The 23776-nt window shown below is 43.3% G+C and overlaps 1 protein-coding gene across 1 annotated transcript in view; it reads right to left on the reverse strand.

Moving 5' to 3' along the window:
• FNDC1 (fibronectin type III domain containing 1) overlaps window positions 1–23776 on the reverse strand; it is a 135447-nt gene that overhangs the window by 36436 nt on the left and 75235 nt on the right. Inside the window, exons 10-13 of the mRNA XM_024203564.3 lie at window positions 23496–23607; window positions 18174–18539; window positions 8035–8100; window positions 3694–3864 (exon numbers count right to left, since the gene is read on the reverse strand). Of these exons, the coding sequence (XP_024059332.2) occupies window positions 3694–3864; window positions 8035–8100; window positions 18174–18539; window positions 23496–23607 (715 nt within the window). The remainder of the gene's footprint in view (window positions 1–3693; window positions 3865–8034; window positions 8101–18173; window positions 18540–23495; window positions 23608–23776) is intronic.

The raw sequence follows: 23776 nt of genomic DNA on the forward strand, positions 1-23776 counted from the left end.
CAGAGCAAGGCAAGGCCCCACCATGAGTCCAGCGCCATGCACCCATCTCCTTGCTGCCTAGAGACAGGGACACACAGGGGTATTACCCCCTCAGTGCTCCCTCTGGCAGATTTTGCCTTTCGGGCTTCTGTAGCAGTGTGCAACTCTGACAACATCGTGCAGTGATGTGGCCGGGAGCAGCATCTCTATGATGCCGGACCCAGGCTAGGGAGCCACAGACAGTTTCTTGTGCAAAGGAGTGAATGCAGCTTCTCCCCCAGGAGCGTGTCTTTGCACCCTCAGTTTCATGATCTCTGTCAGTGCAACTGAGCCCTGGAACCCCTGCTAAAGCTGCCCCTACCTCCCCCTTGCATTTTGAGGGGCAGATCCTCAACTGGTATAAATCAGCATAGCCCCATTGACTTCAATGGGACTACACCAATTTACACCAGCTGAGGAGCTGGCCCTGGAGTTGCAGTCTGCCCCATTCTAGTTGTCTCCTGCATGGATGCCCTCTCTTTATCCTCTTCCTTCTCCTACATACCCGCAACCAGATTCTTGTCCTGAGAACCCCACTGAAGTTTTGCCTAAGGAATACAGAAAGTAAAATACAGGTTATTGTTCTTCTAGTGACAGGGTGACCATATTTCCCTAAAGCAGAAATGGGACACAGCACAGGACTGGCCCAAGCTGCCTGGTGTCACCGGGCACCCCCCCCCCCCCCAAATGTTCCTCCGCACCCCCCAGTTTCAAAACTGGGCGATTTGTCCCATTGCTCTTGCCAACTGATGATCAGCTGGTAAAAGTAAATGGAACAAATGCCCAGTTTTGCCAAAAAAGTTGGGATGTCCAGGACAGGGCTTAAAAAGGGGACTGTCCCAACCAAAACGGGATGTCTGGTCACCCTATCTAATGAATGTAGTTTAAGTAACAGAGTTTTGGTCCTTTTAGCTCATGGCAGAGCCCTTGCTTTGGAAACTGGACACCTTCGTACTAGCGTAAGGAGTTACTTGTCTCTATGTTCATTAGGGAGAGGTGCTAAAGATCATGGAAACAAATTACTGATATTTAGCAGTGAAACCAATGTAGAATGGTTCTCTCCCACTATGGTTATTTAATACTGAGAACTGGTTGCTAATATTAAAATCAACCCCTAATTCCCAACTTTCTTGGACTATGGAAATGTACAGGTATTGGCTTAGTAACTGGTAACTTTTACACTTATGCTTTATTGTGACAAGAACTGTACTTAATTCACAAAATGTCTAAATGGTAATTCTATTGCATTAAAGGTCATTGTCATTGGGCAATTGAACCGTTAAGGGGAATTGGGGCCTAGCCTGCCCATGACAGCCTTCTGAAGACACACCCACGATTAACCGGTTGCCCCCAGGTGGCTATTTAATGGTCAATTAGTAGAAGAGCACCTGCAACCTTACCACAGGGCTGCCTGAGTTCAGAGAACCAGGGAGAGGACTCCCAGGAGGAATGTGGCTCTGAAGGGAGGGTCAGCCTTCCCAGGGAAGGAACAAGTGTAGCCTAGGAGAAGGCACTAGAAGGACTCCAGAGAGACAGAGATAGTTCCTTGGGTGAAGGCTACCAGAGTAAGCTGAGAGAAGGAACCAGAGACTCTTCTTGAGGTGAAGAGAACAGAGCCATCCTGAAAAAAGGAATCAGAGACTGCTCTCCAAGGGAAGGGAGCAGCAGCAACTTAGAAGCCCTGGCACCAGAGGATGGGCTTGGTCTAGAGTGCCCCGTGGCTAAGGAGCAAGAAGTTAGTTGAACTCACTGTGAAACTGCAGATTTCCTGGGGGGCACCTGAATGAGGTCTTGCTTATGCTTATGCTAATCTTTGTTGTTAATAAAGGAAATTCTCTGAAGCGGGTGTTCTTTCATGCACAGAAGGTGTGTTTTGGACTTATCTATATCCAGATCAAGGGAAACTAAGGAAGGGCTCACCTGCGGTGTCACACCTGAAGGCTATAGGGGGCATGGAGCCAGAGGCACAATGTCTACAGTCATTTTAACATTTAAAGAAACAGTTTGAGTTCTAATGCTCGCCTTTGGAAATGTTTATTTAGTTACAATAATACAGTTCCCTGGGAGGATAATATTTTTCCCCCTAGTGTCCTAAAGTGTTCATAAAAAAATGTTCTTAGTTTATCTTATTGGATTTCCCGCCTCACAGGGAGTCTGCCCAGAGCTTGTAATCTACTTCATTTTAGCCATCACAAGGCTTTCTAATCTAAACAGACCGAGACGCATGATCGCTGAAAGAACGGGAACATACTGTCAGGTTTTGACAGGGAGGAGTTGAAGACTCATTTGAAAAAGTTTTGGTTTATGTGAAAAGTATTTTACTCCCCAAACCATGGTAAACAAGAGCTCAATCCTCAGCTGCTCCAGAGCAGAACTCCACACAGCTGGTGGGTATGTTGGGAAGATGGCATGAAGCAAAGGTGGCTCTAAGCCACATTTCCTGCTTTCCCAGTCCTGCAGCTGAACTGACCCTCGGTGCAAATTCTGCCGACCTTTATCAGTCCCGTAGGAGCTACCATATCAAAGGAGGATTGCTGGAATGCAATGCTCTCTGGCCCTTGAAACGCCCTGGCAGTGTACCCCCAAGACTTCGATGAGGTCTCAGAACTGCATCCTCAGCTGGTATAAAGAACCATAGTTACAGTGAAGTCATTGAAGCTCTGCTGATTTACACCAGCTGAGCATCTGGCCTGTGCATGCAGATCCAAACTTTTTGGCTCAGCTCCATCTCTTATTGTTTCTTTCTACAATTACAAAATAAAGCAAGATGTTTATGATCATGTAAAACATATTAGCACTCTTAGTTATCAAAAGGGTTTCAATTTAAGACTTTGTTCCATTTACTTATTCTCCCACACTACACATTCCGAATGAAATATCCCGGCAAGACAAATTCTCCTCTGAGATACATCAGTGTACAATGCCACTGATCTCAATGGGGTTCCACTGGTGTAACAGAAGAGAACGGTGCCCTGGTTTCCCATCAGATGGCTTGTCTACAAGGAGAGCTGCACGAGTTCTACTAAAGCTTTGAATTTAAACTGATTTAGCTTAAGTGGAGCAAATCCCAGAGTAGACACTCTTAGGGTATGTCTACACTTAAACCACTGCAGCAGCACAGCTGCATTGCTGCAGTATAGACAATCACTACAGTGACAGGAGGGGTTCTCCCCTCACTGTTGTTAATCCTCCTCCTCGAGAGGTGGTAGCTAGGTCAAAAGAAGAATTCTTCCCACAACCTAGCACTGTCTATCCCAGGGCTTAGGTTAACTTAACTATGTCACTCAGGGGTGTGGATTTTTCACACCCCTGAGCGACATGGCTGGGTTGACTTAACTTTTTAATGTAGACTGGCCTTATTTTGGTTAAATCAGTTGGAAACAGATTTAAGCTATACTGAAGTACAGCCCTCTTCAACTGAAATAGAGTGTCTACAAGGGGTTTGCTCTGGTTTAACTAAACTGGCTTAATTTGTGTCTGAGATCAAGATACACCTCCAAGTACTGCTACTTGTCTTTATCTTGTGATAATCTCTCAAAGCACTGTACAGTATCAAGAAGAGTTGTGACTTGTTAGCCAGATTTGTGCAGTCTTCTCACCAGATGGGACGATGCAGCTAGAACATGAACTATTTATCTTATTATTTAGCAAAAATATAACAAGTACTGAGCTCACCAGTAAATCGTTTCTTCCCAGCTACGTCAAATTCTGACACAGGATCGGAGCCGGCAACACTGATCTCTGGATAGTCTGTCTCAGGCACTGCTTCTGTAGTAGTAGTAGCAGCAGTAGTAGTAGTGATCATGGTAGTGGTTGGAGGCAAAGTGCTCTCAAAAAACTCATAGTCTTCAGAAGACACAAAGAAGAGTTGACAACATTAGCTTGTTCCATGTTAAACTGGCTTAAACTTGAAAGGGAACGTGTAGTTTCCCTCATTACAAACTATGATGAGAAAACTAAAGCAACATTCACCAGCAGACTTCACATCACAGGATTCACACACTCCTTATTGATTTTTAAGTCAGAGGAGAGCTTGCTTTGCTCTTCTTCCCAGGGCTTACAGCAAACTAAACAAAACAAAGACAGTCTTTGCACCAAAATAAGGATGTGGAAAGCTTCCATTTTCTTCAATTCACTTTACTAACTATAAAAATAATAGTGGAAGAAGGGATTTAAGTTTGATTTAAAAGGAACTAAGAGGGAAGAAGCGAGTCTGTTCTCTCAAGCAATTAACATGCATTTTAAAAAATATGCATATATTGATAATATATACAAGTCGTCCACAGAACTCAATCCGCTCCCATTAAAGTTAACAGCAAAACTGCCACTGACTTTAATGGAACACCTAATGATATTAAACAGAGTGGGACATGCAACAGGAGATACACATACGTGTCAGTTACAATAAACATATGCACCAGTTCATGAGGAAAATAATACTTTTGCAAGAGAGGAGTAAGAGGACATCAGAAAATAAAAAATCAAATAGATAGGAAAACAAAAAACTTTAATTTGAAATCCAAACTGACAGAAATTCAAAGAGAAGGCTGACTCACTGCACTTATTTGACATCAAGGGTCTTATTCACAGGAGAACTGTGCTTGCTTTTCAGAAAGGTTTGATATAGTATATTCATCATGGTTCTTATATAACTGTCTTTGCCATGCTATCAGAATGCCCCCAAATTATAAATCATATACATTAATATCTCTCTCTGTCTCTGTCGCCATCCCCTTCAGTGAGCAGCCACTGGAATTGGTTATTTTTGTACTTTTTTGGTGGTGTTATTATGGGAAGTCTAGGTCAAGGAAGTGGATTTTTTTTCCTTTTGCTCTAAAAGTCATGAGGTCTATAGTCATCCTGCTGTCTTCTAGGGGTCAAGAGGAGGGAATAAGGAAACCCAGAAGATCACCAGTTGAATTCATTGCTGACTTACCCCTCATGCAAACTCATCAGGTAAAATTTACCATGATAAACGAACACATTTGTATGGCAAGATTCTGAGCTGACGCTCATTCCCTGCAAACCTGAGGGTAAGCCAGCTCAGAAACTGAGGCCGGATCCTCAGATGCAGAGGGCGGGGGCGGGGGAGAGGAGGGGAGGTTGTAAGCTACCTTTGCACCATCCATTTTACAATCCTGGAACGGCTTCCCACTGGTCTGGTAACCTGGTGAAGGTTAGAGCTACCCAAAGGCTTAGACTGACTGCCAATGACTGCCAGGGGACACTGACAGCAACAGAATCTGGCCCTGTGCCATTTCCCCCAGCCATTCCCCACTATGCCAACTGCAGGAAGGAGGTGGCATGAAAATCACTACAGGAGCTCTCCACCGCTTGAGGAGCCTCCCTACACAGGGGGGATCCTTCTGCGGCTGGGACGGGAGCTTTAGTGTAGCTTGCACCACTGGAATGAAATGAAACAGCCCTGACACAGTGGAAGATCTGACCAGATGAATCTATCAGTTTCTCATGGTATAGTTTCTCTGTGCTCGGTGGGTGAAAGTCACCCCTGTGCAGAGGGCCAGAAAAAGGCCTGTTTACCCTGGAAGTCCCACTTAAACCCTAATTACATGGGATTAAGGTGGTGGCTAGGCCTCATGCTGGCCTTTCTGCCCCGGGGGGATTTTATCCTACATGTCTTGGTCAACCTATGAGAACAAACATTCACCAAAGACATTTGTGCTCAGTTCCTAGTAAGTATTTCTCTCAAATGTTTCACTCTCCTTTCCCTGGGTCTCTCAAATGTTTTTCTGGTATGGTTTAAAATCCCTGGGTTGCATTCACCAAGTACAATTTTATTAGCGTACAGCTATAAATACTGCCGCAAAGTTACTACTAAAAAGCTTTGGGTTTAACTAAAGTCTGTACTTAGATGGGTTAATGCATGGGGAGGGTAAGCAAAAATATGAGAATTATAAGGGGCATCCGAAGAAGTGGGCTGTAGCCCACGAAAGCTTATGCTCGAATAAATTTGTTAGTCTCTAAGGGTACGTCTACACTTACCTCCGGGTACGACGGCAGGCAATCGATGTTCTGGGATCGATTTATCGCGTCTTGTCTAGACGCGATAAATCGATCCCGGAGCGATCCCGGAAGTGCTCGCCGTCCACGCCGGTACTCCAGCTCAGCGAGAGGAGTACGCGGCATCGACGGGGGAGCCTTCCTGCCGCGTCTGGACCCACGGTAAGTTCGGACTAAGGTACTTCGAATTCAGCTACGTTATTAACGTAGCTGAATTTGCGTACCTTAGTCCGAAGTGGGGGGGGGGTAGAGTGGACCAGGCGTAAGGTGCCACAAGTACTCCTGTTCTTTTTGCGGATACAGACTAACACAGCTGCTACTCTGAAACCTGTCATAAGGGGCAGAGCAGCAGAAGACAAAGGCATTTCTAGCTATCTAGAATAGGATGTCCCTTGAGAATACTGATCATTTAAATATTGGCAGTGGATATTTCCTCTTCAGCTGAAGTTTTAGATTTATTAAATCAAAAGGCCTGAACAATGCACTGGGATAGCTCTATGAAAATCTCTCTCTCTCTCTGCCTCATTTTTTTCTCTTTTTATGCATCTTAGTCTGAATTCCTTGTGGGTTCTGCAGATTAATCTTTCAAGGTGTATTTGATCTCATTCACTGTGTGCACACTTATATTCTAAATAGGAATAGGTATAAAAAGGACGAATGCAGGACATATTTGCAATGCTGTAGAGAGCAGTACTGCAACTTCCTAGTGCATGCAGGGCAGCTTTATTTTCTCTTTTAGATTAATTCAGCAACTTTGCTGATTTTTGGTTGGGGCTGGATTCTGTAACAGAAAAGCTAAAGGACACTGCTTCAATCCTGCCCTTGTAAGTGTCACTTTGAAAAATGCCTTTTTTGGTCATGAGTTGAGTCATAAGCAGGCAGATTCTAAAATAACAGCAATTCAAGCTCTTTCTGGGCCACTTTCTTCAGTCTGTTAAATTGACATCATGCTGCTTACATGCAATATTATGTGGCACAAAGTCAAAGGGGAATCTCCATTGGTAGGATGCTGGAGGAGGCAGCATTGCTACCCACTAAGCCAGCTCCATCACTGATGTAAGGGGAAGTTGGGTGTGGGGTAGGGCAGGGGCAAAGGGGCAGGATGGCATGGAGATCCACTACTCCTGATCCCCCACTGATGTACATTAATGTAATTCAGGGGTTCTCAAACTGGGGGTCGGGACCCCTCAGGGGGTCACGAGGTTATTACTTGGGGGGGGTCGCGAGCTGTCACCTCCACCCCAAACCCCGCTTTGCCTCCAGCATTTATAATAGTGTTAAATATAAAAAAGTGTTTTTAATTTATAAGGGGGGTCATACTCAGAGGCTTGCTGTGTGAAAGGGATCACCAGCACAAAAATTTGAGAACCACTGATATAATCCATCCAAGCACATTAATGGGGTAACAGACAATCAGTTCTCAACCGGACCACTTGTGACACTCTATTTTGGAGATCACCTTTGTTCAAACATTCCGTATGTCTACATTGCAATCAGAGGTGTGACTGCAGCTCGAATAACAACAGTGAAGCCAAGGCAGCAGAGGCTACCCATGTTCCCAGCCTGTGCTACTAGGCATTCTGCTGCAGCTCCACTCCTATTGTTATTTGAGCTAGCTAGATAAAAGTTAGCTTGCATATGTCTGCATGTGCTGCAATCACACCTTTCACTGCCGTGCAGACACACCCATTGTCGTATTTGCTGAAAATACTTCAATGATTTGAGAATACTGGGCCTAAGTTTCCTTTGCACTGCTCTGGTGAGAGTTACTTCCACTTTAAATCCCCTTGGAAGCCTCTGTTCTTCACAGCCAACACAGGGCTGCTTTGAAGCCAAGGGGCATGGCTCCAGCTCATGATCCTGGAGATAGCCTGCCTAAGTTCCCACCCAACATGATACAGATTTGTGCGGTACAGGGGGATGGGGAGGGAGGGGGGGGGGGGGGGGAGAAAGACCACACAGCACTTGCAAAGGACTTGGCTAATCAATCAGTACCTTCGTCATAGATCACATATGCCTCTGGAGTTGCTGTCACATCCATATCCAGCCCTGAGAATGTATCTATTGAAGGAGGAAGAAAAGATAGCACAATGATTATATGATATTTGCCTCTTGCAATTACTCTCTGAACACATTTTAAAATAAAAGCTGAAAGCTATTTAATCTGTATAATAATGAGACAACAGCAGCAATGGTTCCTGGCCCTTGATCCCTGGCCAGATCCCATGATAATAGGTGCACTATGAATATCTAGAGTAGATGAATGGGTGGCAGCACAAGGTAGCCAGGAAGCTGCTTCTTGCAGAGCTGCTGTACAAAATACCCAGTAGTGCATCCTCCAGGAATTCTGCCCTGGGGGGCCCACAGGATTCTTGGAGCAAAGCATGCTTTGCTTAGCATTCCTGTAACAGCCAGATCAGGATTTGACCCTTTCTGTGGTTTCATGGCAAGAACCCATGACATTTATAAGCAAGAATGGGTAAAGCAGCTCAGATAAAATAAGAACGACAAGGAACTTCTGCTCAAAATATTTTAGATGCAAGACAATTGGGATGTTTACCCCTGTGTGTAATAGACTTCCTTCCTCCCCTATAAGTCACTTCAGCACCTCTGTGGGTCATGGATTCTCTCCTGGATCAATTGCTATCTTGTGAGTTTGGGGCTTTCCTTGCAGTCAGAGAAATGCATTTTGCAGTGCCTGTGGCTCAGGCAAGCCACAGAGCATACAAGACCTAGACTAGCCATCCACAACAGTACTTAAGAAATAGGAGCATCCTGATGGATTCCATTAAAGATAGGGCCACGTGAGAGGCCATCATAAATGAAGAGCTGGGCTTCAGGAGGAAGATGCAGTTGGGATGTAGGACAGTACATGAATAAGAGCAGGAGGAAGACCTCAGAAGGTTTAGATACGTATCTGAATTCTGGGAGGCCTGCATCAACCTTTTGAAGTCTTTTTCTCTCACTTCTGCTCTATGGGTTGTAGGACCCAATCCTAAGCTATCTGGATTCTAATAGGCAGGGCCACCAATTATAATGGCCCCAGTGATTACCATATATGGTTACTGATCTCAGCTACGTTTTCCATAACATTTTAACAGCTCAGGCACAAAATCTCTTTGACCATACTTTACCATGATGCTTGGTGACAATGAAAAAAGAAAATTATTTGCCTTTCCAAAGAAACCCAAAACCAAAAGACCTCATTCCAAGTAGAATTATGCAAGGCTGGTTTTATATCTATATATATATATCTATATATATATATCTATATATATATCTATCTATCTATATATATATATATATATATATATATATATATATATATATATATATATATAAAACTATAGGCAGCTATATTAAAGATATTGTGTATATATGTACACAAAACACATGCACAGAGGCACATACATACTTGTACATACACATGAGCACACTCTATCCTTCATGTAATCTAGCTGCACACACCAGTATAAATTATATTACTGTATTCAACTACTTGACACATTTCATACTTTAACATTGTTCTGTACAGGATACTTTCTAAAGACAGGTAACCTTCCCACTGTAGCTCTTAATAAGATAGGAAATGTTAGTTATATTAAAGGTATTAAGATGTGTTTTGAACAATTTCAATGTCCAGTATTAAAGAATTAAAAATAAAATCTGAATCATATCAGCATCTCATTTATTTTTTATTAGAGAACAACAAACATATAAACCTTTATTTTTTATTTCTTGCTATTACATTCAAACAAAAAACCCCTCAAACACTAGCTTGTATAATACAGCAGTAATTTTAGCGCCAGAACAAATTTTGAAAATACAGGAAATTGGCTAATTCTTGTCAGACTTTAACAGAGCAAAAGTCTGACATTTTCTCATGGTAAACTTGTGCAGCTGACCGACAGGCGATCATACAAAACAGTGAATGTCCACTGGACATCTGCCAAGCTAGAATATGACCCAGTGCATCTTTTGATGAAGCCAGTGAATCTTCCCAACATAGGCAGCTGGTATTGATCACTAGTTATAATGTATACACTCCTTTTTGAATACTGCCAGATAAATTATTGAGTATCAGATATACAAGAAGCTTTGAAAATGTTAATGGGCAGATTTCACTCCTTAATTCTTCCCAGCTTAATTACCTCTTGTCAAGACAATAGTCTGATTATATAGAGAAATTGTATTTTCTTTTGTGTTTCGCCAAGTTCTCCAGTTTACAGGGCTGTATTTCCTCAGCAGAGCTGTGGCACAGAAATGGCGGAGTTGTTGCAAAACAAAAAATCCTCCTACAACTTTCTGTTTTGTGTGTTTTCATGTTTATGTTGACTGTAGTTCCTTAGTTAGCTCCTCCTACATCGGCTGTAGCTCCCTCGGCTCCCCAGTAGGGTTTACTTCGACTTGCTACCACGTGAGAACTACAAACTTCCTTGTCTTCACTAGAATTTTTCCACATTCACCACCAGTCAGCCAACACACACAAAAAACGACTACCTTTTCCCTGAGTTTGGGCACATCCAGGGTTGAGTCGTCTGGGAAATTTATGCTTGGGCTGCCAAACTCTTTTCTGTTAAATGTTGCTGAATCTAGTGAAATGTTGACAATAAATTGTGCTGGGACGAGCAAGTATTCTGCCAAATATTAACAGACTTTGCCAAAGAATTAGTATAACATGTGGTAGCATTTTTGGCACATACAGTGCAAGTCTGTTGGGAAGCCAAGTACTGATGGTGACAAAATATCAGGCTCTGGAAGAATAATTGTTCTACTAAAGACCCAGACAGAGGAGATAGACAGTGCAAAAACTCCCTTTGGAAACATTCAGGACAGAGCAGCAGCTAAAGTTTGGGGCATGTTGGTAGCCCTATATAGGAACTGGTTATCCTCCTTCAAACGTAACGTAGCAGTTAAATAGGCACCTTGGAGGAGCTTTCGTCTCAAGGATGTTCACCCAGACAGGGCAGGCTGTTTTATTGCATGTGTCAAACGTTGGACTAGGCAGCCAAGCTGAGGTTACAGAAATGTTATGGAGAGAGAAGCAAACATTTATTCCCCATAGAAATCCTCATAACTCTGAAGTGGGGATTAATATTTCTCAACCTATGTCATGTGTATGTTGCAGGATCCAGGAAGTGTCCTGTCCTTTCACACTTCCAATCTGATGCATTGGCAGAGACGTTCTTGACATGCTGTACTTTTAAAGAGGAACAGCTGTTTTTTCTGCAACATGCAATAAGGCTCTCTGTAGATTTGGGTTGATCTATGGATGATATAATGCCTCTTTTGCAAAGAATGAAACGTGGGCCAGAGCTTCTGGCAAACTGGACACTGGAAAGGAAAGAAATATTAATATTTAAAAGGTTCTTTAAACTTCAGAAAAAAATCAGCCAATGCCTTTATTAAAAATAATCCTGTAACATATTTTTAGGGCCAGATTTTGAAAGCCTTGGTGAGATTCAAGGCAGCCTTACTCCATGAACAGTCCCACTGAAGTCAATGTGTCTGCTTGTGGAATAAGATACTGCCTAATATAAAGGGAATTAGAATTTGGCCCTCAGCTATTTTCATGGAGATATTGTTATGTGTCTTCAAGATATGGTCAAAATGGATCAAAAAAAGCTGCCCTGTTATCTTTAAAGAGGTCCCTATATCGGAGATTCATACCAGAGAGGAAGAACAGGCCAGTGGTTAGAGCACTAACCTAGCACTTGGAAGACTTAAGTCACTACTGTGACACAGACTTCTTGTGTGACCTTGGGCAAGTTCCTTAGCTTCTCTGTGCCTCAGTTCCTCATCTTTACAACAGGGATAATTCCTACCTCACATGGTTGATATGAGGATAAGCATATTAAAAGACTGTAAGATGCTCAGCTGCTCTGGTACTGGGGACTATATAAACATAGCTAGACACTATAAAACTCCCAGGCTGCCTAAGAAATTAGACTCATCTTGAATTGCCAGAGGTGGAGAATAAGGAAAAGAGACAAAGGTAACAGGGAAGATATAAAGGATTTCTATATTAAACTCAGAACTATAGGGGGGAAAAACACACCAAGAAGAGTGTCAATGGCTCTCACTTGATTTTTCTTAAACTGGGTCTCTACCAAAACCACCTGCTGCCATAATGAAAGTGATTTAAGCCCAGGAAAAATCTTAACAAAAGTAAACTGGATCACAAAAAGAGAACTAAAAAATAATGAAAAAAGTGCCAAAAAGGGAGTTGGCCTGAATAAGCAGTAATAATACTAAAAACAATAGAGATAATATCTGTCTCCGCCTCAGTCCCTTGTAAAGAACAGCTGTAAAAAAATAATTACAGTCAAAAATAGTTACCAATACTGGCAAACAAAGCATTTTGATGACAGCATGAAGCAAGTGTGGGCAAACTACGGCCTGGCGGGCTGCATTCGGCCTGCCAGCCGTTTTAATCCAGCCCTCGAGCTCCCACTGGGAACAAATGGCCACGCAAAAATTCTTTTCTAAAAATAGCTAACAGAAAAGAAAGATAGGGAGGGAATTCTTGATGCTACGGGTGAAGTATAGTGGTTTTCTCAGCATGAATTTGGTCTGGCTGCACTACTCACCAGTGATAAAGCCACAAAAGAGTTATGCTGGTCATCCCAAACAGGCCTGCCGGGGGGGAGGGGCAATTTGCCCCAGGCCGCGGGCCCCGCAGGGGCCCCTACAAGAATATAGTATTCTATAGTATTACAACTTTTTTTTATGGAAGGGGCCCCCGAAATTGCTTTGCCCCGGGCCCCCTGAATCCTCTGGGCAGCCCTGATCCCAAATGAGTGCCAATAACAATTACCACATGATGGTCATGTACTTAGTATGTCACACATGTTTTAGGCCCCATCAACAGGATTCGTTACAGGCACAGAGGTCTGCACTAATGCATCTGTTTACAGGGTTGGGGCCTGAGAGAGTTTCTGTATGTTTTACTGGTATTATACACTATATCGTAAACTTCCACTTATGTTTCCATTATCAAGAGTCAAATTGCACAGACCTCAGACAAGTCCTAACTAATAAGAGTTTAGAAACCTCTCAAATGATCCCAAATAGCTTTTCCATATATTATAATGTCACGATTTTAAATGTTTCCTCTTATGACAGAGAGGAAGGATGTCCCAGTGGGCAGGGTGCTAGCCTGGTGCTTGGGAGATGCACGTTCATTTCTTTGCTCTGCCACAGACTTTCTGTGTGACCTTGGGCAAGCCTCTTAGGCTATGTCTGCACTGCACCGTTCATCTAGATGACTGGCACTTGGATAGCCTAGCCCAGGTATGAGCATCCTCTCATCAAAGCCCTACCTGTTACTGTCCTCTGGATTCTTTCCTAGTAAATTGTGCAGAATTGATCTGCCCTGGAGGAAAGGGGGAATTGTGGGAAGGGCACTGGAAGACTATCAGCACTTGAGAGATTTTGCCTGCCTCTTCACTGCAAAGTAGGTGGGTTCCAGTCTGAGTTAAAACAGATCTTGGACTCTTACCTATACCCAGACAGCCTGGGCTTAAATCACCTCCAAACCCAGGTCAGAGACTTTTCTGCATGGATGGTAGACGGGTTAAGGCTAAAACACAGGTAAGAGCCTGGGTTAACTGTGCAGTGTAGACATAGCCTAAGTCTCTCTGCTGGAAAGCTGCAAATCTCACATTGCCAATGTTATAAAGGTCCCTGTTTCTGACCCTTATGAATTGTGAGATATCAAACCTCAAATCTGTCACTGGTCCCAGACTGAACACTGTCCATCCTGGGTCTCAGGCAGTGTAATAAGGAGAAAGAAGGAGAATTCTTTTTGTTCAGTCTTGATTTAAAATAAACAGCCAGTGATTTTTAGAAGCTGCTAACAGTTTGGGATGTTAGAACGGGTGGCAGGGAGATGGACTGCTAGGCAGAGAGCAAGCGAGGCAGTCAAAGGTGCATATGTCTGCAGTTTTTCCCATGGGTATCCATCCAAACCACACCCATGTGGTACTCTTAAAGACACATTTAATAGTTAAGGCTGGGATTTTCAAAGCAGTCTAAGGGAGTTAGGTGCCTAAATCCAATTGAAATTCAAAGCTCTCTCATGCTAAAGCCTGAACAAGTGGGACAGTGATAGCTGCAATAATTCCCCATTCTAAATATAAGGAACACTGCAAATCACATAGGTGCAGTAAATAAAAATAAATGCAGTCAGTGGCAAGACTTAAGGGCACCTACAGCAAAGTCCTACTTGTGTTACTGTCTAACAAAGATTATATTTAATATTTCTTTGGCTCTGTGTCTCTCTCTATATATGCATACTGATGTATACATAGTCAAAAATAGTTACACAAGATTACCTTCTAAATAATGAATACTAAGACTATAAATAATAACAATTCTGCCTATACAAGGCAATAAAATCTCTCAGACAGATTACTCACCCAGTACAGCTGATTGAGGAATCTCCAATCTTCTGCCCATGGCAGTTTTTGTAGAAGACGTTTGTGTCCATCTCTCAGCTCATCATCAGCTGCCCATGTCTCTTCTTTCCATCTCTTCTGTGCTTTCTAAACTGATAGTGCGGCTCCCCAGATACCATTTACATTGTGTGTTTCTAAATCCAGTTACAGACGTCTATAAATGGGGGGGTGTAGGACAATTCGGTAGGTGCATCCAGGCCCAGTTTTTAAATATAAGGAGCTGTTTTCTGATGCTGCTTTCAAATGATGAGTGGGTTGAATTTAGACCCGGCATACGCAAGCTCAACAAAATTGACTTCAGTGAATTTGTTCTTGCTTACTTCAGATCTAAATTTGGCAGTGTCATTAGTTTGTATTGCTGCAACAGAGATACAATGACAATCAAAGTCATTGCTTTATATTTAATGTGGGGAAAGGAAGTTCTGTATGGCCCTTTATTTTATTCACTTAGAGCCAGGCCAATCTTTCCCCAGCTCCTAGGAGTGACATGCTATTTTTCTTGCTTGACAATCTATATCTGCTCCTTGTGTGTCTTCCAGTTATATCTTCCTACTTTACTGACAAAAACAAAATTTTACTATGGTTAGAACACTGCAGAGGCAACAGAGCTATAACGAGTGAGATGGTTTCGATCTCTGTTTACAATCCACTCATATTCAAAAAAATGACAAAAGAGAGTGAGCAAGAACTAACAGCTATGAGAGGCAGTGTTGACTAGTGGACAGAGCTCTAGACTGGGACCCAGAAGACCTGGGTTCTATTTCTGGTTCTGCCACTGACCTGCTGGGTGATCTTGAGGAAATCATGTCAGCTCTCTGTGCCTTGGTTTCCCCATCTGTAAAATGGTGATATTTATACTGATCTCCTTTGTAAAGCACTTTGAAATCTATGGCTGTAAAGCACTATATAAGAGCTAGGCATAATTATCAGAGATGGGCCAAGCTCCAAACTCCACTCAGAGCTAGAAAAAGTTTGGGTCTGGATTTGCACTCTGCAGCTAAGATCCATCTCTGTTATTTACAGATGGACCCAGCAGCCTGCAATTGTTAAAGCAATGTGAGATAGTGACAGAAGTCAATAGAGTTACACTGATTTGCACCATGTGGGAATCTGGCCTGCAGATTTTATAGTCTAGACTCCATAGAGCACTTGCTTCTCATGGACAGATGAAGGTAACTGATAGATATACAAAATTAATGTGTAGTGTGGGAACGGTAAGCAATCCCAATATCTGTTGGCATAGTGCAGTGTTCATCACGAATATCTGCATCCTTCTACCATAGCACTGGGAGATGTGATGGAAGAGTTAGACTAGCTAATCATGTTAAAGAGGGAATTTATGCAAATTATGTATAATCAACTGAAGAGGGGTCATCTACAGAACAGTTGCAACTCAAGTGATAGTGCATGTCATTGGGCAAATAGTCGAGGGAAACCTAGATAATAGGTTCATCTGGATTAAAGTGTTAAAGATTATAGTAGGAACAGTGACGATATAAAAAGGCCACCTATTTGCTCAATAGTTCTGCCCCCATTGTGGCTTTCAAGCACATCTGCCCACTTTAGTGAGAAAAACAAGTTTTTATTCCTACTGGCAGGACAATGCAGAGGCAATACAGCTACGGAAAAGCCAGATGGTTTATATTCTGCTCCATGCACCAGCAACAAAATTGTCAGCTAAGTTCTAAGGACTCAGTGCTACTTCTACTGAGGTCAATGGCATTTTTTGTCATTTACTTGAGTGGAAGATGAAGCAGGCCATAAACACAGAATATTAGTTAATAGCTGCTTATGATGAGGCTAGGAGCAGAAAGAACCCAGATCGACTTTCGTATCCCAAATTGAGGCCCCAACCAATTCAGCAGAGAAATTTCACATGTGCCTAACTTTTAGCACATAAGGAGTTCTATTGAATATCAAAGTTCTCACATGCCTAAGGCTAGTCATGAGCTTAGGTACTTTACTGAATTGGGGCCTGAGCTTGCAGGGTTGGCCATTAGCTTGTAAACTGAGCACATGTGATATGGAAATGACTGAGAGAAAATAAAATTACAGCCCTGCAATCCCTTTTCTGGTGAGGACAGTACTTTAAAGCTCAGAGCACTACTCTTTCAGCCTTTAAAGATGCAGCTGTTTGTTCAGAAGCCAAAGACCTAAGATGTTGGCCAGAAGAGTGACCGTTTAGTTACTTTAACTTATACAGTGCCACATAGCCATTTGGAAAGTGGGCAGCTACATGGAACTAAATCAAGGCTGAGAGTCAAAGCCCAAGGAAGTCAATGGGATCAGGCCCCAGTAGCTAGCTAATAACAAGTATTCATTTTTATGAGAGTCTCAATAATGATTTGTGATGTGACAAGCCTTGGAGATCCTTTACGAGTATGTGCTGTTTCAGATCGCAGCGAAATACTGAAACATTCCTCTTGCATTTGTCAGATGGCAAACACCTCAAGTTTTCTCTTCCACAATCAGCTGTCATTGGCAAGCTCGGAAGATCACTTTTAAAAACAAAGTTTTTGTTTTATATTTTTGTAACTGTGCTGTACAGCCACACATACTGTGACTCAGGGACAGGGAGTAACAAGGATGCCAATTGGCAGAGGGCACAAAGGTTACATAGGGTTTTACAGGGATCCCCTGGGTCACATTTATCCATCACAGTTCATCAAAGGATGGCGTGTGATATCTCTACCAAGAGCCAGTAGCCCACTGGTCATCACAGTCATTGGAAAATGTATGTATGGACAATATTTAAGGAGTTATGTGTCTATACCAAAAATTATGTTCTTAAGGTCTTGGTGTTAAGGCAGGTCACCAGGAGGTGACATATCTCAGAAATGTTCCTTTCAGGCAAGAGATGGCAGACACCTATCTCCCTGTCCGGTCATATGTGTTCTGTGTATTGTATGCTTCACAATGTAGGCCTATTTGCATACTTAGCCAGGGGCTAAATAATAGATGGCAAAATCTACAAGAGAGGAAATTTACAAGATGAAACAAACAGCAGGGGCAGGGGGCATTATGTTTATGAACAACAAATAAAGAATTGTTCTGGCATATCTTGGGGTGCAAGGAAACACAAAATCCTTTGCATAGGAAGCAATCTAACAGCATGTGACTCTCATGAAAGGAGGGTCAAAGCTAAGCCTGGCTGTAAAACACTGCACGGATTTTGGGTGAGCAATACTCTACAAAGCAGGAGAGTATCTTGTTAATTACAGCTAGGCTATAAAATACATATAAAATAAAATCATAACATGCAAACATTTGTTTCCAGTAATTCTGCTTGCTACAACTTAAATCTCTGTCCTATGCCAAATAAATATATATTTGATTTCACTATAAACATCTCAGTGCTGTGTGTTAAGCTGACTGATGATCTGGGGTGGAACTGGTAAGGTGCCCTCAACTGGTAAGCTTTGGAAGCAGCAAATCTGTGAACACGATGAGTGTCCAGCAGAACAGGGGCTGGACACTCCAGGGAGACTCTTGGAGGGCTCAAGAGTTGGAGTGTGCTTGTTACTAAGCTGTAGAGAGACAGCGGTGTCTGTGATGCCTTGAAGGAAGTGCTTGTGTTGCCCATGGCTGGAGGAGTTGGGGAGATGACCCATGTCTCACAATCTTGGCTACCCCAGGAAACATCATACCTACTATTTGTGCTTATATTATTGTTACCTTCTGCATTGCATTCAGGCAGGCCATCAAGCCCTATTACCAACTTGCCCTCCTCATCATACTGAGCATCAGTGCCTGGGGGACATGTAGGTAGTGGTTTCTCTGTTGGAAGCTCAGTAGTTGTTGGTTCAGGAGTGGTGGTTGTGATGGTAGTTGTGGTTGTAGTTGCAGTTGTGGTTGTTGTGGGAATTGTGGTCGTAGTTGTTGAAGAAGCTGTTGTCTTTTTAATCATTTCAAGACCAATCAGTGGTTTCCCTCCAAGACTTACTACTGGTTTATCTTGTGCACTTGCTAGAGGCTTACTAAATCGCCCATGTCCAAACAAGGGTAATCCTTCAGGACTCACTACTGGAGCACCACCAGCATCTACAAGAGAACAACAAAACAAAAATATCTAATTGCAGATTCTCTGTGTTTTTAAATCATGGTATTTAGCATCAGCAGATTTCCATTTAGGAACCCAAAAGTCCCATACCTAAGGAAATAGAGAAATGATTCAGGAGGACCTCATACAAACCAGTATCATCTGTTTTTATTAGCTGTTCTCTGAAGAGCTAGATTCCCAAGAGTGTATCAGAACTAGTGAAGAGAGGTATAGTAAATCCTGACTTAAAATAAGTAAACCCTGCTGGCTCGAATGCTGAGGATACAGCCAGTGATGAGCTCTCAAAATCCTAAGAACCAGTTTTCTACCGGGTCCTCGGCGGCACTTCAGCGGCGGCAGGTGGGGAGGGTCTTCACTCGCTCTGGGTTTTCGGCAGCAGGTCCTTCACCCGGAGCGAGTGAAGACCTCCCGCCGCCGAAGTGCCGCCGAAGACCCAGTAGGGAACCGCACGGTGAGTACAAGCTCCACGCACCTGTCTCTCCCCCCCCCCCCTGACCCCCGCCCCCGAGCCCCCCCACCCTAACTGCCCCCCAGGACCCCTACCCAACTCGCCCCACACCCTGTCCCTTGACTGCCCTGACCACATCCACCACCACCCCAACAGACCCCCGGAACTCCCGTGCCTACCCAAGCTCCCCCATTCCCTGTCCCCTGACCACCACCCCAGAACCTCTGCCCCCGCCAACCGCTCCCTGCCCCTTATCCAACCCCTCCTCCCAGCCCCGGCCCGGCCCCCTTACTATGCTGCTATGTAAGGATGCCGTGCGGCCGTGGAGCTCGCAGCCACACCCTCTAACCATGCCGCTCAAAGCGGCAGGAGCTGCAGAGCTGCCCAGAGTGCTGGCGCCGGCAGCGCAGCGCGCTGGGGCTCTGCGAGGGGGGGAGGGGAGCAGGAGAGGGGCCGGGGAGCCTCCCCAGCTGGGAGCTCAGGCGGGCCGGGCAGGACGGTCCCGCGGGCCGGATGTGGCCACGGACTGGAGTTTGCACCCGCCCGCCCCTTTAGCAACCGGTTCTACGCCGGCTTTTAAATTTAACAACCGGTTCTTGCGAACCGGTGCGAACCGGCTCCAGCTCACCACTGGATACAGCCCTTTCCGTGACTGTGATTCAGCAGCACGTAACAGCACACAGAAAGGGTTTCATATATCCATTTCACTCACATGCAAAGATTACACCTACTTTTCATCTCACATAGGTAAGTGAAAACATACATGGACAATTGTAAAAGGATTCATACTCTGATCCCTAACGTTACACACCAGATGCAAGGTTAAAAAAGGGATACTCTGTTAGGATGCTGCAATGAGAGAGAAAAGGCCTGTCTTAAGTGATGGACACAGCAGACGTTCTCTGTAACTGTGTTTCATCAGCGTGTACTAAGACTTATTTAGATGGATTCATACGTAATCACCAGTGATTTCACATATATTCCCCCAGTTATTTTTTATTATTTCCTATTAGTTTTAAGAGAAATCCACAAACTATGCTGTGGATAAATTGAAGGAAAATAGTTATTTATATCTATGTACATAAACAGCAAGATATCCATTTGTTAGTCTCTAAGGTGCCACAAGTACTCCTGTTCTTTTTGCGGATACAGACTAACACGGCTGCTACTCTGAAAGATATCCACATATAGCATACATTGTACTAGCTCATTCACACAGTCCACACAGACGCAACTGAAACTGACTTCATGCACATTTGGACTGCATAGGAATGCAGGATTAGTTTCTAAGGGCCAGATCCTCAAAGGTTGATTTCAATGGGAGTTAGGTCCTAAATACCTTTAAGAATCTGGGCCTAAGTGCATATGGGCCTGATTCCGTGAGATGTTAAATGCTTCCTAGTGGAGCCAGATGCCCTCAACTTCTAAGTACTTCATGGTCATTGAGGATCCAAAAGCATTCAGCGTCTCAAAGAACTGGACTCCATGTAAGAAGTATGCCTTGTCTTTCTGTAAATACGTGTTGGTACGGTTGCTGTGGATACCCCCTTCAAAGATCTGGGTACTTCCATACATGAGGTACATGTCACCTCATGAGGAGGGCATGTTTTTTTCTACTCACCCTCCTGATTTCCCTAAGGAAATGCCATGTCCCTCTATCTGTTCTGATTGCCATTTCCAGCAATACCACCTGCTCAGATGCCGTATTAACAGAAATGACATACAGCATGGAGGATCTGTGAGTAAAAGGGGAGAATACCTGCTGACACACAGATTTGGATCCAGCCTCTCTCATTTCAAACTATAATCCAAAAGCAAATCCAAATCCAAGATGGGATCCTACTGCTAAGATTTTCTTCCTCCCCATTTCTAACGACAAGCCATACCATGGAATCCTTCTCAAGTGTGAAAATCAGCCATGTGAACAAACTGGAGAGTAGAGGAAGGAGAATACTGCAGAATAGTATTCAAAGTGATTCATGCAGATTCCAAGTAGCTTGCTTAGTTTGAAGATATATAGCCATATGTTAGAGATTTACTAGTGAAAAGTGCAAGATAAGGGTTAGGTATTATTATTAGATTTTGCTGCTCCATGAACATTTGAGCAATGGACTTTCTGGTCACCTGAACATTTTGGGAAAGTTGTTCACCAAGGATGATAGCCACCCCTGTACAGAGAGGTCAGCACAAGGCCTTGCATTACTTAAGGCCTCCTTATGAACTTCACTCCATGTGAACCCCAGTATTCGTATTCATATACTGGAAGGCTCACCCTTCATGTAGAAAGTCCTCACATCTGTCATAATACAATGTGACTTAAAGGACCAATCACTCATCACGAATATCAAATAGTAAACAACCAAGAGCCAAAGACATAGACAAAGCAACCCATGGGATAGAATATATTTGCAAAAAGTCTTCATCAAACAATTAGGAATAATAACTACATTAGCTAAAATCAAAATCTATTCATGGATAATTCCCAAACAAAAATAAGGGCTAAACTCCTTGGATAAACTGTTCACTACAAATAGTTTGTCCAGCTCTACTGAAGAGAACTACAAAAACTGAAGGGACACACATTTTTACGAAGCTTCTAGTTCTGAGCAAAAGTTAAAACAATATTTTTAAAAAGTACCACAAAAATGACAAGTTGAAGCCTTATAAGGAAACACCCTTAAAATAGTGGACATCCCAGTGAACAGGTTTTTGGTTTTAAAAAGAACCACTACAGCCACAGAGGAGTATATTTGAGGGGTCTGAACTGTGGAACTCATTGCTACATGAAGTTGTTGAGGCCAAAAATCTTAATAAGATGCAAAAAAGGATTGGACATTTGTATGTATAACAAGAACATCCAGAGTTGTCATAGTTAATGGGAACAAAAATTAAAAATTAAATATATTAAACCTTGTGTTTCAGGGTTTAAACTGATCTCCAACTATTAGAGATCAGGATGAGAGCTAATTGGGGGTGGAGCAGATTATCCCACATCTACCTCTGAAGTGTCTGGTGCTGATTGTTGTCAAAGACAGGATACTGGACTAGATGTGCCTTTGGGTCTTATCCAATATTGCAAACATCTACATTTCTTTGTTTTATTCTCAACTCTGTTCAAAGGGGATGCTGTCATGATTGATGTATTTTTAAGAATCCACACATTATTACTGGCAGAAAGCTGGGATTTTTCTTCCCCCAGTAAATCTCAGCCACAGGAAGACTAAGAGTCCCTTTAGCAAATGACCTACCACTTTAAAATATCCACTTCACGGAAAAAGTCAGAAGTCATTTCAAATTTCCATCTCGGAGTTAGTTTTGTGGCTAGATCATAAGCTGATGCATTTCATGGGCCAAATTTTGTCTGGCAATGTGAAGCCAGAGGGCTAAATCCTCTGCTGCCGTGGGTGGCAACCAATCAGGGAAGCAGAAGGGATGGGTTTAAGGTGACTGGATGTCCCGATATTTGGGGCTTTTTCTTATATAGGCTCCTATTACCCCCCACCCCGCCCCGATTTTTCACGCTTGCTGTCTAGTCACCCTAGATGGGTTGTCAAGTAGCGAGTCGTGGCTCTCTGATTCTCTGCCTCAGGCCCAGGAGCAGAGATGCAGGTTCCACTCATTTTGTATCCAATTTTGCCTCCTCCAGGATGTCACAGATCCCCATTCTGTTGCACATTTACAGGTGCAATTACAAAGAGATAAAGGGGGATGTGGCCACAGGGAAAGCAGCCTTGTTTGCTGTATAGTCGTGAGTGACAGCCCCCAGCGAGCAATTGTTCCTATACAAAACCACCCATGCAAATTATCCCTGTTCCCAGCAGGAACAGCTGTGCAGGAGGCTGCTCTCCGGCTGAATAGAGGAGCAGGTTAACACTATTTGTACAGTATATTTCATACCCATCCCTATTTACAGATTGACGAGGGTATAATTGTAAGCTCTTCAGGGCAAGGACTGCACCTACCTTTGTGTTTGTCCAGCATCTGTTAAAACTGGGCCCTAATCCTGGTCAAAGTCCCTGGGAATGATTATAATATAAATATTAAGGGCCACATTGGACCTATGTTCAATGCCCTGTATAAGGAAGGGATGGTGTGTAGCGGAGTTGCTCCTGGAAGAGCCTGGACTAGGAATTATCATCTTCCTTGCTTGCTCCGTGTAGGAAGTAACTTAATGCAGCCCTTTTTTTGGCTCAGGTTACTTCCTCTCATACTGGCTCAGCTCTGATCAGGTTGAGAGTCAAACTCTCCCTGACCACCTACTTGGGGGAGGAAGACACCACTGGGTGCAATACCATGGCCACGCAGGACGTACCCCTTCACACTCATGCAGTGAAGAGGATATTCCCCTTATTGCCTTGTGCTGCCATATTAAGCTGGGCTACAATCCAGCCCTAAATAAAATCAATATGCCACTTCTGCCAAATTTGCTAGAATTTTGCACCATGGATATGAAAACTGTTTTTTCTTTAGGAAGAAAGTCTGTCCTTACCAACAATAGTGCGTCCATCTCCTCCTAGTTTCACTCGAAGGGGGTTTCCTTGGGAATCTTGGAGGTATCTTCCTTCAGCATTTAACACTAGCCCTCGGTCGAGATCTACGATCTAAAAAGCAGCGATAGAAATACTGAAACTCACCTGACGTGAAAGAATGTGAAATTAAATTATACCATATTAGTAACAGCAGGGGAAGAGAGACGTTTGGAGTTAAATTTTCAGAAGTGCCTGAATCACTTAGGGAGAGATTTTCAAAGGAACAAATGGCAGTTAAGTC

The sequence above is a fragment of the Terrapene carolina genome, unplaced genomic scaffold (assembly GCF_002925995.2).
Source record: "Terrapene carolina triunguis isolate 2854851 unplaced genomic scaffold, T_m_triunguis-2.0 Scaffold85, whole genome shotgun sequence".
NCBI classification, from domain to species: Eukaryota; Metazoa; Chordata; order Testudines; family Emydidae; genus Terrapene; species Terrapene triunguis.